Source organism: Aedes aegypti, chromosome 1 (genome assembly GCF_002204515.2).
Source record: "Aedes aegypti strain LVP_AGWG chromosome 1, AaegL5.0 Primary Assembly, whole genome shotgun sequence".
NCBI classification, from domain to species: domain Eukaryota; kingdom Metazoa; phylum Arthropoda; class Insecta; order Diptera; family Culicidae; genus Aedes; species Aedes aegypti.
Genome location: NC_035107.1, coordinates 260,005,706 through 260,023,986, shown reverse-complemented (window position 1 = coordinate 260,023,986; position 18,281 = coordinate 260,005,706). Strand labels below are relative to the sequence as shown.

General features: G+C 38.6%; 1 protein-coding gene across 4 annotated transcripts in view; it reads right to left on the bottom strand.

Moving 5' to 3' along the window:
- LOC5576734 (myb-like protein A) overlaps window positions 1-18,281 on the bottom strand; it is a 571,099-nt gene that overhangs the window by 444,295 nt on the left and 108,523 nt on the right. For all 4 annotated transcript variants that reach the window (XM_021837660.1, XM_021837661.1, XM_021837662.1 and 1 more), the window contains one exon: window positions 4,425-4,868. In XM_021837660.1, coding sequence (XP_021693352.1) covers window positions 4,425-4,569 — 145 coding nt within the window. In that variant the 5' untranslated portion in view covers window positions 4,570-4,868. The remainder of the gene's footprint in view (window positions 1-4,424; window positions 4,869-18,281) is intronic.

The following is an 18,281-nucleotide window of genomic DNA, read 5'->3' as shown; positions in this document are numbered from 1 at the left end:
AATTGAACGAAAGTAAATTAAAGATATACATTTTTGGACCAAATTGGAAAAAGATACTTCTGGATATTATGAGAATGCTTCCCAATATTTCACAGAACTTTGCCTAAGATTTAATGGGGATCTTCTTCTTTCTGGCGTTACGTCCCAACTGGGACAAAGCCTGCTTCTCAGCTTAGTGTTCTTATGAGCACTTCCACAGTTATTAACTGTGAGCTTTCTATGCCAATTGACCATTTTTGCATGTGTATATCGTGTGGCAGGTACGAAGATACTCTATGCCCTGGGAAGTCGAGAAAATTTCCAACCCGAAAAGATCCTCGACCGGTGGGATTCGAACCCACGACCCTCAGCTTGGTCTTGCTGAATAGCTGCGCGTTTACCGCTACGGCTATCTGGGCCCCTTCATTTAATGGGGATCATGCGCAGAAAAAGCATAGAATAATGTCAGAATCTTGTCAAAGGAATCTGCACAGTAATTTGTGAAATTTCTGTCTAGTATTTCCTGCAAATCTTCCTCAGAAATCTATAAGGATTCCATCTAGGCTGATTTGTATGCTCTGCCTATGATTTTGTGAAAATTGCATTCCAGATGTTTATTCTATCAAGAATACTGTTAAAAATGTTGGCCAACACATCTGAAACTTCTATCCGTGATTTGCATAAAATTCATGTTGATGATTGTTTGAGAATCATGCCGAAGATTTTGTGAGAAATCGTCTTAATATTTTAGATAATTCCGCATATGATTTTTATAAACACGCATCTGGAGCAATTCTCACAAAATTATAGGCAGGACATACACATCAGCCTAGGTGGGATTCAAATAGATTTCTGAGAAGGATTCACTGAAAATAGTAGCCAAAAAATTCAAAAATTACTGGGTAGATTCCTTGAACAAGATTCTTATATAATGCTCTGCTTATCTTTTGCATGATTGTCATTTAATTCTATACAAAATTCTGGTGAAATCTGGTGAAATGGCAAAATTTCCATAAAGTCCGAAACACAATTCTTTTAGAATCCTGGACCGGACCTCCAGAGAGTACCCCTGACTGAAGTATTCTGACTGAATTTTGTGTAAATCTGTTATAAAATGTTAGACTCCATTTAGGTATATACAACTTTTCTCAATTTTTACAGAAAAAAGCTTATCGGCTTTCCTTCGTTCGGTTTTATGAAAACGGTTTTGATTGTGGATTGCAAAGAATTTTGCCCGCCATAATTTTTTTTTTGCTGGAACTTGGCCCGCTGTTCAAAAAGGTTGGGCAGGCGTGATCTTACTTCAAATAAGTGGAACAATCAACGAGCCTCATACAAGATGAATCTTCAAGATATTCGCGGGCCGCACAAAAAGAAGCCCCTGGCCGTACGTTGGGCAGGCCTGATTTAGCGTATGATTGCAAATAAAATGACTTGACATCCATAGGGCGTTTGTTCTAATCCTGCGTGAAAAATGCCTCATTTTCAGCTTTTGCGTCTTTCAGCGTTTTGTCTTTCCATCTTTTGCATCTAAACAAGAAAAAAACCCTCTATTCTTGACCAATGTGGATCGTTTTTTACCTGTTCATTACACACTGAGGCAAAAAAACATAACATTTTCTTAAGAAATAATTATGATTTGGCGCCACAACGATTATTGTTGAAACTTTTAAGTTTAACTTATGAGTTTGGTGAAGAATTTTAGTAATAAATTTCATAAGTCATTCAATGAAATTCGGTAATAAGCGCAATGATAATTTCTTAGTTCGAATTATCAATCGATAATATTGTTCGCCTTTTATTTCAGGCGTGCTCAAAAATTGACATGTATTGATAACATGTGATCAACTTTCGATCAACTTGTAGCCAACATCGAAAGCGGTTTAGTTCTTCTAGCGATTGCTATGATAATTATTTCAAGTAATTGTTGTTAAAGAATTCAGAGCTCTCACGTATGAAACTTATGATCCCATTTTCGAAATGTTAAAGCGTGAAATGAAACCATAATTTGGCTGGTTCATAAGTCTTGATGTATGGAAAACCTAAGTATTTTTGCTTCAGTGCATGACATGACCATGAAAAGGGCTTGACCCATTCGATAAAAAAAAATCCTTAAGTAAAATGTGAAATAAGCATGAGAATTATTGTTTTCTGAGGGGTGCTTTTCTTGTACTTGAACTTTTCTAGGGGGCTGAGACCTCCCTAGCCCACCGTATCTACGCCAATGTTAATTTCCCGAATGACCTGTTTCCACTAAATGTGATGTAGTCCGAAATGATGCTTGAATAGTCTGTGATAATACACGGGTAAAAATGCGGCACTGGATGAATGAGGAGCATAAGGAGAATGAGTCATGATTTCGGGAGGAAAGTGTGTTTTCATGTTATGAAAATACACCATGACCAAAAATCATGAAATCATGAAGCATTTTGCCGTAACGCCGGCTGTTCGTTACGTTTTCAATTTTTAGCAAAAAAAAATGGCAATTAAAATTCTCAAATCATGAAGCATGTATGCTGGAACCATGAATAAAATTCATGGAAACATGAGCACTACTCATGGATTTAGTCATCTGTCATTTATTATTATTATTATTATTATTATTATGCTTTATTAGAGACATTTTACAACATATCTGAGTGGCATTCGTGTCTGTTTAATACTAATTTCGTACAAATTTTATCTGATTAACCTTTGTTAAATTTTATTAAACAATTCACAATCTTCGAGAAATTGTATCACTGCTTTTTCATTTTCAGCATTATACGCGAGTATTTCAGCCATCGATCCATTTATACCACATTTTTTCCTACTTCCTTCGAGTCCTCTGCATTCCGTTATTATGTGCTGCACTGTAACTCGATCTCCACAATACGTGCATACAGGAGGATTGCTGTTGTTCATCAGGTGTGCGTGGGTGAGGCGAGTGTGCCCTATTCGTATGCGAGTTAGCACGCGTTGTTCGGATGGGCATTTATGATTCCTATTTTTGATACGAAAAGTGGCAATTTCGGTCAAAAATCATGAAGCAGGATCTGATATCATGAACACAGGTCATGAAAACATAAGTACTTTTCATGTTTTCAGATGCCTGTCATGTATGATTCCATTTTTGGTGCTGAAAAGTGGCAAGTTGAGTCATGAAATCATGAAGCAGGATCCCTGAATCATGAACTCAGTTCATGAAAACGAAACATTATACGTCAATTAAGATCCCAGCTTATATATGCCATTGGTTTCGTAATAAACCGTGAAAACTTTTCACAAATGTCAACATAACCAGTGTGACATCGTTAGCAGGAACGCGAACATTCGGTGGCTAGGTTTGTACGCAAAATGTTGTTTCGAGCATCAATTGAATTGGTAAATGGTCCCTGGGCTGGTGGATTGCATGAGTCATGGAACACTCCTTAACAACTCTGCGGATGTGGAAAGTGGAACTGGAACATCCGGCTGCCGAAGGCCTTTTGTGACCTGCTCTGTTATAGGACGTGGGGAATGCATCACTTTCGAACAGTTGAAATCGTCAAGCAAAATCTTCGCTCAAAGTCAAACATTGGCCGGTTCTGCAAAGTCAGGATTAAGTAAGTACATGGATTGTGTCGTGAAACAATGTGGGAACTTACGAGAATTTCACCAAGAATGTCATCGATATGATGACAATGTTCCGAAGAATTGAAACTTTTTCAAAAACAAAACTTTTTTTATAATTTCACAAGAAAAGATCACCGATCGCCATGAGACACGTTAACTAAGGTAAAGAATGTGACAGTTAGATTTGTGTAACGCCCTGAGCATACGAATTCTTGCATAATAGTCACGATTTCATGACTTTTAGTCATGATATCATGAAACATAAAATTTTATGAAATCATGACTCATTGTTCATGAATCCGGCAACGGATTTTTCCGTGTAGCAGAAGATGATAAACAGATTCTTGCGATGTGTTGCGGATCATGATTCTATTCTATGATATTCTCAATTATATAAAATGTTGAAAATGGTTAGATAATAAATAACTGAATTATTTAATTTACCCATCTACGCTCAAAATCAGCTTGAGATAACCACCGCTAAGCTTGTGAGCTACAATATCGCAACATTTTCCAAAAGCGTATAAACGTGTTGCCAAAATTATGCAAATTAGTACCGTTCAGCGCCCAAACCCCATTAAGACAAAGCCTAGCCCAGACACCGCGATTTGTCTCTATTTCTTGGAATCTTGCGATCTGCTCCATCGAAACCGGTTTTCCGCCTCAAATCACCTTATATAGCTATACTAGACCCCTAGCCAAAAACGGCACTTTTATGTCCCCAAATGGTAACTGCGAAATGTTCGCACCTTCCCCCAAAAAATAAACGACATCAATCAAGTGACAATTCCTCCTCCGAATAAAACGGTCATTTGTTTTCTCCCCTTTGGGTTGATTCGTCCCCAACTCACCTGAATCATGATGGTCGTGGCTCTCGTGGTGGCCATGGTGCCCTTGGTGGTCGTGGTCATCCTGCAGGTGGTGCTTCAGGTGATGCAGATGCGCATAGAAGTGGTGGTGGTGCAGCACGCAGGCAAGATCCGTACAGTTTAACATAGCTCCGGTGTTGGGTGGGGGTGGCGATCAACCCGATGCGCTCTACCCGCTGCAATCAGCGTAACTTATGGGGATGGTAAGAAGGAAGGTGGTAAATATGGGGGAGGAGGGGAGACTGGGAAGGGATCACTGGGATCGAGTCTTGATGGAGTGCCCTCGAGCACACGGTTACCTCACCATTGGCACTGGGATTGTGGGGATTGGGCGTGGTGCGCGAATGGTTATGATTGATGAGGGATTTGGGAGAAGATTGGTTGGGTTAACGGTACTCAGGGTCCCACGATCTTGGTTGACACCACCTGCAAAGAGAGACAAAGAAATGGGTTTATTAGACAGTTGCAAAATTTTGGAGATCGTTGAAATTGATAGGTATTTCGTAGTGTTTCTTGATGAGCTGTGGATCCCCAAAAAAGATAAATCAAATAAATTATGCATCAATCAACATTTAGGTGGACGAATAGTGTTACCAGAGTCGCTACATCGGCAATACTCATGTCAAAGTTACACAGAAAATTGATGATATCGTATTTTTTTTAGTGACCAGACTAGACAACAGGCGAGGCAACGTTCAAAGTAAACGAAAAAAAAAAACTAACTAAGTAAGCGATACGTCTAACTTCCATTCGCAGGAATAGACCAGATATAGAAAAAAAAAATTAGACCAAATTTAAAAAAAAAGAAAAGAACATTATAAACATAAAGCATTTTATTATTTATATGACATTTAGATAAAAAAAATAGAACAGCAACATTACAGTAATTTGTCTGATGATAACAAAAATAGACAAACTCAAAATTTTAACTGTAATGGAAATACTCCACTACTTACACTTTCCGTTTAACCTTTCAGAAAGGCTGCCAGTCCCATACAAAGTAGATACTAATGAACACAAATGTGATCTATCATGCTTTTAATCGCCACAACTGCCGCACCGCAAAATTAATTATCATCATCGGATTAGATTGGCGTTATACTACTCCTGGCTGACACGAGGCACACTATACTTATTTATGGACTGATCGACACTGTTAGAATTAGAATCGGCAAATGTTTCACCTTTACGACAGCACAGTCGTGCAGAAGCCGTGGGCCCTATTAATTTTTGAGACGGTGTTGAATTAGTAACATCCCACAAGTCACGATCCGAACTCGAAGATGATATCTCAATCCCGTCCCGCCTTTCGAATCCGGAAGTATCTTTCCACTTGACAACGTCCCACCGATGGATTTTGGCCTCCTAAAACATGGTAGATTTATTGGGTGATTCATGACACTTTTATGGGCATAATAAGTGGACGTAGCTGTTCAACAGCTATCTCCCTCGAAGGAACAAAAATCAACGGGGTTTTTCTACGGAAACCTGTTTTCGGCAAACTTAGATTTGTCTTTAACACTGGGAGGAAAGTGTTGATTCGACAGTTCTGCCGGCGCCGGTGGGGATGATTAGCATAAATTCTGAACATCGACATGAGGGCGATTCAGAAGTGAATGAAATCAATCAAAAGTTGAGGCGGTGCGTCGATATCGGCAAACTGCGTGATTAGTTCTGAGGGCCGTTTGTCCTTGAACCCAAACACTTTTGAAACTTCTAGCCAATCCCCCAATAAATGATTCGGCAGATTTCCAGCCGTTCTCGTATCTTGATAAGCGATAGCTGTAGAATTTCAGAACATTTGAGATCCTAAAATGGTAGCACTATTGATTTCGACTCACAGTAGCGAAACTTGATTGTTCCAATCAACCGCGGAAATCTCGTGCATTCAACCAAACAAGCAAGCTCATGTTCAAATCCACCATCCTGATCTACAGATGCCACTGACCTGCTTCAACACTGGTACTGTTGCTACTGTAAACCAGCCATTAGCCTATATACATCGTTGTATCATTTCCCACGAAGGGACCACCAGCCTGGATCAAGGTCAACGCTAGGGACGGGACCGGATCCGACTTTCCCTTTCCAAAGTACAACAAGACCATCATTATCAAGATCCCCAGGAGTCCGAAGCTTACCCACGCCCAGGTTCCAGTGGCAAATTGAGCACAATCACACCACCAAGACCGGGGACCGGTTAGCGAAGCTACTTCCTAGAATGGGAAGTCCCCAGCCACTGGATGAACCAGGGAGCCACATGAGCTTCCTATAGATAATCACCGACCGCCGCCCCGCAATCGATTGGTAATTATGCCTGGAAAGGGAAGCTGTAAGCAATGCGAACCCGAACAAGGATTCAGGGTTGCCAGCTTACCCGGTCACTTACATAAAAATTCACTGATCCACTGCAACGACCATAATCGTATTCCAATTTAGCTGCAACCGGCTCTTAATTACACAGAACTCCATTTATCACCGCTCCGTTCGAATCGATACACATCGCTAGGAGCTCGAACAAGGAAGAGACCCACAGCAAGTGGAGGTGCACGTTCTCGCAATAAATATGGAGTTTTTATTCCCTTCATTCCCATCGCATTGCATGTGTCTTTTTTCTTCGTGTTCTCACCATACGACTTTGTGATCTTTAGGAAGCCTCTACCCATAACCCTTTGTCTGCCCAGAGAACTAAAATGGACGTAAAATGAAATTCACTATTCTGTTATCCGAGGCTTACATGTGCAATGTTTCCGTATAAGATGCCTTCAAAAGGCCTTATACGTTCAAAAGCGATATTTTAAATGATGGAAATTAGCATACAATACGAGTGTAAAGATTTTATTGCAAAATATTATCAATATTGCGTTACGGGTCAAGACCTACCAATTTGAACCCTAGTCTCCTCTTGTTTATCGGGCTAGGGTAATATGTTCTAGTAATTCAAGGTTTCGCGGTACAAAGTCCTTGTTACTGGCAACAGTTTCTGAAATTGAATCTATTTTACCTAGCAGATGGTTAAAGCCTCGGAGTTCATCAGTCTCGAGACTAGACTTGATGCCAGGATAACAATCATGAGTATTAACTCAACAAGGACTGCAAAGTACTGGTAATTCAAGGACTCACGTGAATTGATGCGGATTTGCTACTAGCACAAAGCCCCTTTTTTCTAGTATTTTTTGGGACTAAACTAAAAGCGAAACAAGGATGAGACTAGAGTTCCGTTGCATGGTCAAATATCAGTAGTACCGATTTGGTTCTTCAGATATTAAATCGATTATGTTTGCTATAGGGCGCGCTTTTGCTGACAAGGGAAGGTCACACGGGGTTTTCGGCTTTAGGACGTTTCGTCGTATGACATTTGGTCGAATGACGTTTGGTCGAATGACGTTTGGTCGAATGACATTTGGTCGAAAGTACATTTGGTCGAAAGGATATTTGGTCGAATGGACATTTGTTCGAATTGCTTTGGAACTTTTTTTTGCTGGAATAAGGTTTATTTGAACGGAAATTTGGTTGAAAGCTTATTTTTAAATGGTTTAATAAAATATCACTTGACGAAAATAATTATTGTTCACTAAGTTTTGCAAAGTTGGTGAGATAATGTATTATTTTAAGTAATCCGAATCATTACCTGTTATTGAATTAAAAATGGGACATTTTATGTGGTCTTATTTTCAAATTCTAAAAATCTTTTGATCAAATGATTTTTTTAGAAATAGTTGTTTTATACATTGACTGAAATATTTAGCTCTAGTGAATTTATTATTCTTTGAAAATAGGATCATTCTTTGAAAAACTGCTCAACAAGTTTTTATTTTATTATTCAACGCTGTGAACATAATGCTTGCATTATTTATTATTCTTTTGAAATGTCATCGTTCTTTGTTATGAACTGCTGATCTTCATCTGATGGAAGAATTCGCTGGGATTGGGAGAGTGCTTGGGATTTCTTTGAATTCCGGGGCTTGCAGCTTACTAAACTAAACGAATGACATTTGGACTAAATGTACTTTCGATCAAATGGCATTCGACAAAACGTCATTCGACCAAATGTCATTCGACGAAATGTCATAAAGCCGTAGCCAGGAGGGGCTCTGAAAGGGGCAATTTTGTACGTATATTATATTATTAAGCTAATTGGAAATTTGACAAAAATATTTTTTTAGTTTTTATTGTGATGGTAGAGAACAGAATTAACATAAATGTATATTTAAAATGTATTTTTTCCATACCATAGGCGCAATTGGGATGGGTTTCTTATTGGTATACTATTCCAATCAATTCAAATTTGTTTTGGTGTTCATATTCCATGTTAGTTACGCCAATGGCATAAACATTCATTATAAACATACATTAATGTCAGTTCTGTTCATTACTATCGTCCTAATATTGAGAAAAATCTTTTTGACAAATTTTCAATCGACTCAATAATATTATATTCGTACAAAATCGACCCTTTCAGAGCCCCTCCTGGCTACACCACTGGTCCATCACCCGAAAGGCTTTGGGGTTTTTCATATTTCGACATATAGAATCTAACAAAAATAGTCCGGTTGAAAAACCCGTGTAACACCATCGTAACCTTCCCTTGTGAGCTGTTAGCCTCTATGTAGGGTGTAAATAGCGGGACCTTTTCATCACATTTGATTTTTTCAATTTCTGAGGAATCCAAACAAGTACTGTACAGAAATCGATGTTTCATTACCTATCAATGGAAATGGAGTAATGTGACATGCACTATACACTAAGGATACGGATAATGTCACAATAGATCGCAGATGTGTGCCAAACTAAAACAATATTTTTATCTATACCATCTGTCTTTTAGATTAATATAATCCTAGCAACGGTTACAATATGTTGAATTTAACAATCGAAAATCTAATTTGATTTCTATTGTCAGCGGTGTGCCGCAAGGTTCAATTTGGTTCAATGATTCATCTCTAGTATTATCGTTCTGCAAGTTTCATTTATATGCTGATGAAGCCACCTTAAACTGAGAATGTGCCTTCAGACTTACAAGATTTTAAATAATCCTCCGCAATATATGCAACACTTTTTCAATTTTGCTAGATGTACACGAACATCTTTGCTGAATGTGCCTCGATGCTCTACAAACTACTTAAAAGAATCGTTTCGACATCGAGCCATAAGATACTCGAATGAATTGCCAACAAGTTGCACAAATGATAGGAACTTTTTTCTTTAGAGCTAAGTATGCTGTTCCGCTCAAGAAAAGTAAAAATTTCTGCCCAAGAAATGGTCAAGAAATTTCCTATAGTGAGCTCCATTTGAATTGACATTTCTTTTCAACTGCGTACTGTGATCAAAGAAAAATGCTTTTCTTGAGCATTTCTTGCAAGAAATTTCCCACGCATCGAGATAGGCGATTACTTTTCTGTTGAAGTGCATACTTCGCTTAAAAGTGAAGTTACTATTTTCTTTTCTAATGAACAGCAGATAGTACATTGGTCTTAGGTATAACTTATTTTAGATCATCATAGTAGCATATGCTTTGAAAACCAGTGGGGCTCTGCACTGTTTTGATTTTGCATGGGATTTTGACGTTTACTGGCCTTGTTGTTTACAAATTTTGTGAAGGGATGAAAGAGAGAAATATTTTTGAGCAGAGCCCCGTAGGTGTTTATTTATGTTGTTATAGTAGAAATAATTAAATAAATAAAAATAATGGTCGCATTGACACATCCGAAAAGTAAAAAAATAATATGTAACCTTATGTGACTTAATTCATGCATTTTAGGAAAGTATATTTCACAGCTGCTACGCATTGATCCGACTTTATTTGTACGAGTATGCGGGACGAAACATAAAGCTCTGTTGAACTCAGAAAATAGCGTTTTATGCCAGAAACTCGTCAATCATACGATTTTCCTCACCACTCGGGATATAATTTGCACCACCATATGACTTGTCATGTAAATTGTTATACTATTTGTGGTTGTCTGGGTATGTTTTCGGGTCAATATGTCCTAGAGCACTTTGAAGAGCTGTAACTTTTTTTTATTAGTGAACCGTTTTGTAAACTTTTTCCACGCATTGGTGCATTTTCCTGAGTTTGTAGTTTTACATATGTTTGTTTTTTCAAATATTTTGAAAAATACTTTTTTCAATACTTCTACGAAAATAGTAATTTGTCTGTAGAGATGAGCAAAAACAATCGAAGCCGTTCAAAGGATCTGGATCACTCAAACGAACGAGTATGTATCTTTTTTGGCAAGAGTTGGTTCAGTTAATCAACACCGGGTCAGACAAAAAGAGACCCGGAAAAAGAACGAACCGATTATTTTCCCCTGTTCTCCTTCGTTCGTTTCTCGGCTTCATTATAACGCTTGACACGTGCCTTGCTTAGCGCGCCACGGCACATAAACAAACACAATTTGCTTCATCTCCGCTCTCTCAGCATACACAACCAAACAACTAATTTACTCCACCCACTTGCATACAGGCAGATGTAAAATAGAGAGAAAAAGTTTCCACTTGAATGGAGTTTGCTTTGTCCTGTCGGTTCGGGTAGGGGAAATCGGCCGAATAGGGTGATCAATGTAATTTGAGCAGACCGTTACGCGTATATAATTTGGCCATTTACGGCAAAATCAAACGAAGGTTGCCAAATTATATACGCGTAACGCTCTGTTCAAAATACATAAAACACCCTAGAGCTTAGTGGCATTAGAACACACAAACACTCGCATACGCTCATCATACACAGTTTGTTTTTGTTTTCCTCGACGAAACTTGCACACGCTTTCCAGACACATCAAAAGGCATATGGAAATATTAACCATTTTGGATTTATTTACCCAGATTCTTGGTGTTTTTTGAACAGAGTGCATATTATTTTATGAAATTTAAAATTTAAATGACACCAACAGTGGGCGACACTGAATGTGTGCGTGTGCTGTACCAACTCTTTTTCTCTCCCACTCTCATAGTCAGATTGGCCTCGTGCTAGCGGAGTTTGTTTTTATTCGTTTTCGCACTGATCGGGAATCATTCGGCTTAATTTTTACAACACTGGCGTACAATCTATTGCAACAAGATCGCCAAATTACATTTGTATCATCCGTTATCGTAATAATTGTCATCGAGAGAAATTTTGACTTTTTACTGTTATTATTATTCGCGACTCATCCTTAATCTCAACAGTGCCTCATGATTCCTAAATATAGAACTAATCAGAAATATTTTGCATAATCAACGCCTATGAATGGATTTTCTACGAAAACACCAGGCTTTTCACTAATCTTCATCGGCGATATAATAGTTTAGCATTTTCAATAATTACTAACGCCTATCAGAAGCAGAATTTCAAAATAATCCAGCAAGTTGCCCTAAACAACCGAACAACTGGTGGGCTTAGTGCCGTATCGTCAGGCAGTCAAGTACATCGTGTCATGAGGTTGTGAGTTCGGTCCCCACTATGGCAGTTGAAAGTTGAAACTTTTCGTCAATCATGTTTTTTCGGATCTCCTCGTCGTCCAGAGTGTTTTTTTTTCGGATGTTCACAAATTACCGTTTTGACTCATATTCCGAACACTTGAGGCCAACAGTGACTTCTGCATCGGCCGATATTCAAATTTGAAATGTTTATTGTTCACTAGCTCGTCCTAGTGGAGACATTTTGAATTAAACAGCCATGCAGCTCTAGTGTGATGCTCATTTTGGAATTTTGGCTCCCCTACGCTTAAACTATGTTAATTATAATAAAAAGCATTCCTCAAAGTTTGAAATAATTTGAGAGAAATTTGGCTTTGCACGCGTCATTTAATCTTTATATGGAAATTACTATGGAAAAAGTCAACCTTTTGTATTTAGCCCTCTATCTCCTTGTCATAACATTCTGTGTAAAAGCTCCTAAACTCTCTCGAAGTGAAATTTTCCCAGCTAAAACTATGACCTTTAAAACTTTAAAATTTGCATCACTCTAGTGCATGACATAGTCCTTAATCTTAATCTGTGGGTTCTCTGCTGCAAATCTTTACAGTAGAAAGTATAATATTATACTAATGTAACCGTTTTTTGAAATATAAACTTTCAAAATTTCAAAATTTGATGATGTTTAAACCTTGTTTTTTCCAAATATAATTTTTTTCTTTACGATGAACCGTTCCCATAAATTGTATTATTTGTTTCAAAACCGCAAAAAATCGAAAATTCACAGATATTTCACTAAGTTATCTCTATTTTAATTGCGGATCAATATGATCCCAAGGCACTGACAATATAAATTTTTGTTAGCACACACAGCAGGTTAAAAAAGCTTCTACCCATAATGGTGTTGCTGTACACATAGTCATCAGTTACCTACAATAGTCATTATCGTCACCATCGCCATTGGCAGCGTTTCTCGTCTAGGAAGAAGCTGCCGTTCGTTCGTTCGTGGAGCCAGCCAACGGAGTCCTTGACTTGATCATCGTCCGTCGCTCCACGATCGTTGCCGACGTCGTCTTCGTACAGGGGGAAGGTGGTTCTAGAAGCCGATCCAAGCGCACGCTATTCAGCTTGAGCTTGGCTTTGGCTTGAATCTATTTACATACCGGTAAATCGTGTACGAGCGAGAGTGCAAGTGCAAATAATGGTGGCCTTTGGAGGTGAGCCAAGCGCTTTGCGCTTTGGATCATGCTGTGGGATGGCAAATGAAAAATGATGATTCTATAATGGAGTGATGATTAGTGGGATGAGTGTGTGTATGGCAGGTTGCACTTATGCCTCCGGGTAGGCTATGTGAGCGAATAGGGATTGGAACTGAATCCGGTTTGGGCCAAAGGAGGCAGATGTTCTGAGTTTATAAAGGTCAGTGGAAAATATATTCCTCCGAAAAAATAGTCATCTAAGTAGAATGGGCATGCATTGTCACGATCATTTAGCGTGCAAGGTGAACCGAATTATCCTAGGTCTGGGGAAGTCATTGTGATGTCAAAGGTTAAAACTGACATGTACACGTATCGAGTACAAGTCATTCTGAACTCGTAAGAAACTACAAAATAAGGCAAATTACATTTCCACAAAATTTGTGTTCCACATTTTGATCTATCTTCGCCGATGAGAAGTGTTTGATTCGTTGATTTGGTTGCCTTCCCCATATCCAAACTCCCAGTGTTGTTTTGTGGAAGTGCAGAGGACTCCTCGGCTTCCATAAAGCAACATTTCCTTCCCAACCCCAAATTGACCTGCATGCGGACGCAAGCAGCACCGTTATTGTTTGTTACAATAATGATAACACTAGTACTCACACATTGAGGATGTGCTACTGATCCTGAGTTGCATCTGTCGATTCATTGTGTAAGTACAGTTGCTCTTGCAATAGCGGAGAAGCAACTGCGGGCGGTCAATCATGCACATGCTCATGCTTTACATCCTGATCTATCTTCGTCGACCTCGGGCGTTCTTCGATGAGCGACTGAATCAGTAGAAAAATCTGATTTAGATTTCACATAAGTGACGATATCTTCTTCTTCTTGACATTACGTCCTCCCTGGGACAGAGGGCGCTGCTTCTCAGCTTAGTGTTCAAAGAGCACTTCCACAGTTATTAACTGAGAACTTTCTTAGTCTAAGTTGCCATTTTCGCATTCGTATATCGTGTGGCAGGTACGATGATACTCTTTGCCCAGGGAAGTCAAGGAAATTTACATTACGAAAAGATACTGGAACAACCGGGATTCGAACCCAGACACCTTCAACAATTTATTTATTTGTTTCGGGTCATCAAATCAAACCTCACAGTGCCTGCAGTGGAAAATTTCGGACGATAAAACCCAATCGCTCGACTGACTTGGTTTCCATTTCAAATGGCGGTGAAAGTCCCATAAAGCGAGTGATTATTTCATCTACCGCAGCACCGAACGTAATAAAACTTTCCAATAAAACATCACCCAATTATAGATGTCACTCACTACTTTAGCAGCCCCCGTTTAAACCGAGGATTCATTTCGCCTTCCCTCAGACGCATTCCAACATCGGACCGAACAATGAAATGTTTCTGCACATTCTCCACAGGGCGACTGCTACCGCATTCAACACTTTCGCTGTATCTATGCACATAAATATCATGGGTGCTGCACCCGATTGAAAAACAAAAAACACAAAAGTTAAACATAAAATTGAATTTAACACCAGCATTGTGGGTGGTAGGGGGAAACATGGTAAGACGGACCATCTCTGGTTTGGCATGAAGTTTTTTTAAGTTTTGTCTAAGAACATGTCATTCATGTTATATTTTACCCAAAAATACACATCTTTATATGTGCAAATTTCTTGGAATTTCATTAAATACAGTCATTATTTTACAAATTAAGATGATAAGTTTAATACCAGAGTAATAATACTAAATTTCAAACAAAGGTAGCCAACCAGAAAGACATCCAAGTTGGAGTTAAAAATTTGATGTTACTCCGATTCTAAGATAAATAAATTATTTTTATTAACAAAAAGTTCACTGTGATTTTCATAAAAATTCTTAAAATTTGACTAATTCCTTGGCATTTCACGGGATTTCTCAAATTTCGCGGCGAAGGCTGATAACTTATCAGTTTACATATTTTCCTAACAAATGTAAAAATGTCAATGTTGTACCACTATTAAAACTGAACAAAAATCCTTCCAGAGCTCCTGACTATCGTCCAATTAGCATGCTTTGCTCTATCAGTAAACTTTTTGAAAATGTTATTTTGAACAGATTGATTACCTGAATGATAAAGTCCTTCAACTTTTGCCAATGAACAGTTCGAATTCCGCCATGGACATTCGAACACTCATTAACTTTTACGTATAACAAATTTGATTCGTTTCAACAAATCTGAAGGCTATTCTACTGGTCTTGCTCTTCTACACATAGAAAAAGCATTCGACAGTGTTTGGCATGAAGGCTTGATTATAAAATTAAAACACTTAGATTTTCCAACATACATTGTTAGAATAATTCAAAGTTATCTGTCGAATCGTACACTTTAGATTAACTATAAGAAATCCAGGTCTGAAAGACTTCCTGTAAGAGCTGGTGTTCCTCAAGGCAGCATTTTGGGACCAAAATTATACAATATTTTCACATCTGACTTACCTGAGTTACCTCAGAGATGTCAAAAAGACGAATGAAACAGTGCTGAAAAGTAGGGCCTTCCAGTACTGTTTTTGTTGACGGGAATGTTGTTCGTGCAACGGAATAGCAAAAAAAAACAAAAAATGATTATAACGATATAACGGTCAATCTTACCCCATATTCCCCCATCACATGCGTGTCTGCTAACCAGACGTCCCACACACCTCAACAAACAGAAAAGTGAAACCAAACCGAAAAGATAATGCACCGACTCTACAGTATCGAATACGGCAGCGTGACTTCCGCTTACGGCCAGAAGCGGTGGTCCAATTTTTTACGACCCTGCAGCACCGCAACCAAGTCACCTATGTCGGGTACCCCTGAGCAAGACGGGAGGATCGATCAACATCGAGAATCACGTAACACCCGTACCGTCGGCGAAGATCTTCAGGAGGTTTGCCAGACTACTTCCACAAGTTGGCTGCCCGAGCAGAAGAAAAATGCTGTAGAATACCTATCTAAGGTATTCCACATCAGATAATTTCCAAAACCTACAACCTCAATAAGGTAATACTCTTATTGGGTAAAGCCCTACATGAGGGGTTAAATACCTCAGAAAATAACTCATAAATAATCTACATACATCAAACTGAGAATAAGATCAATTATTATAATACCTAAATAATCCATAACAAACTTTCATATAAAAGTGAAATTTTTCAATAGTAGTTCAGTTCCACAAGCAGTCCTCAATAGCTTTCCAATACACCAATGAAGAATTTAAGTAATATTTCCAAAACCAAACAGAGATGTGGACAACACCTACTTATGGTATACTACCAAAATATGAAATGCTGTAGATAAGTGCTAGTTATGCGTTCCTGTTCGGACATACGCCGGCCGGTAACGGAGGCTGCTTTCACTTTCGAACGCTCTTCTACCACTGCACCGACTACATTCCTCACTTCTGAGGCTTTGGGCAACCAGGAGTTGCGTTTATCGGATGTGTAATTCATATTATTGCATCCGATGAGAAGCCCGCAGCCATAAAGGCTCGACGAGGTGGAAGTCGGTTACGAAACGGTGGCCACGGCAGCGATAGTCTACCGCGAGGTTTATGGTTCTGGTCGAGGCTATTCGAGTGCTTTGCGCTGATACAGCTCCAAAAGTACTTCGTTTTAAGTGCATTGCGAAGTGCACTTCGAGGATACTGCGTTATGATTACGAGAAAACAGAAATCATTACAGCACATTTTTTTTAATTACTGCAAATTCATATACCTTCACCGGACAAGATGTACGTTCATGGTCGTCACCATGAACTCCCATAAGATTTTTTATTGCTTTCATCTCATTGAAATCATTCCGCCCTGGAGAGTCCTTGGAATTTACCAATGATCTGATATCTGTCATCAGAGATCATATATTGGTTAAGTCAAAAATCTACCACATACCAAAAAAATCTGCCGATGGTTTTGCTAGAAACGTTTCCTATGATGCCGATAACTAGAAACATGTCTAGTTATCTCAACCTAAATTTACTCGGAAATACTTTTAAAATTTACTCAAGAAATGCCCAGCAATGTATCAAGGAAATTTACCAGGAATCTATCTGAGAATTCCTACAATTTACATAAGAGGGAGAGAGAACTTCAAAGTTTGATTCACGAATTATTCATGGTATTCTTAAGAAAGATCTCTTGATTAATTACATCAAGGAAATCTAAAATAATTCTTCAAGGAGAAAAAGTTTCTACAATAATTCTGCTAATCAAACCTTTGGGATGCTGAATTTGATTAGTTAAGAAAGCGTTTAAACAAAATCAAATTGTTATCCGGGTACTCCAGTGAGTTATATAAATTATTCATTTATTACGGCAAATAGATGCAGGATTGCGACAACTGTTCTAAAGTTAAAAAAAGAAAACTTATTTAAAATGAAAACTGTTTTCAACGTAATTTACTCATTTCAGAAATTCACTCTCTGAAAATAAATCAGCCCTTATGAAGCACATCTATCCTCAAAGAAGTGGTATAATCTAGAAATCTTCGTTCACTATAACCGACTGATGTATAAAGCTCGGGGTTGCTTTCTTCGGCGGTATATTGTGATTTTGCGTAATAACGGAGCGCACGTGTTTCGACGATTTGGCGGTCTCTTTGGGTGTATGCGCGCATGAATTTACGTTGGCGGTGCGTTGAATGCGCTTTTGGTCGATGCTACGCGTTCGATACAGTGGAGAATGGAAAAAGTTCGATTTGGGCGATACCGAATTCGATAAATCTCGATTTGTTCAGGAAAATAATCTTTAGAAGTACCGCCGGTTGCGTAGTTATGGCCCGTTTACCTAGATTTTAAAGCTAAGGCAGTTTTTGCATGTTTTGATAAGTTCCTAGCAGTTTTACTCAACACATAACTGCTTATTTGTTACATTCGACATTGTTGGCGACTTCGAGTGAAAACCGTGGAACGTCAAGAAATCATCAATGCTTTCGACTAACCTAATAAAATCTGTGAAGAAAATTAAAAAAAAAAAAATACCAAGTTGTTTTGTTACATTGTTAAATATAATTGCATTACAGTCCCATTGAGATTATACATAGGCCTCATAATTTAGTGGTGATGACATTTCTATCAGGGGCCCAGATAGCCGTAGCGGTAAACGCGCAGCTATTCAGCAAGACCAAGCTGAGGGTCGTGGGTTCCAATGCCACCGGTCGAGGATCTTTTCGGGTTGGAAATTTTCTCGACTTTCCAGGGCATAGAGTATCTTCGTACCTGCCA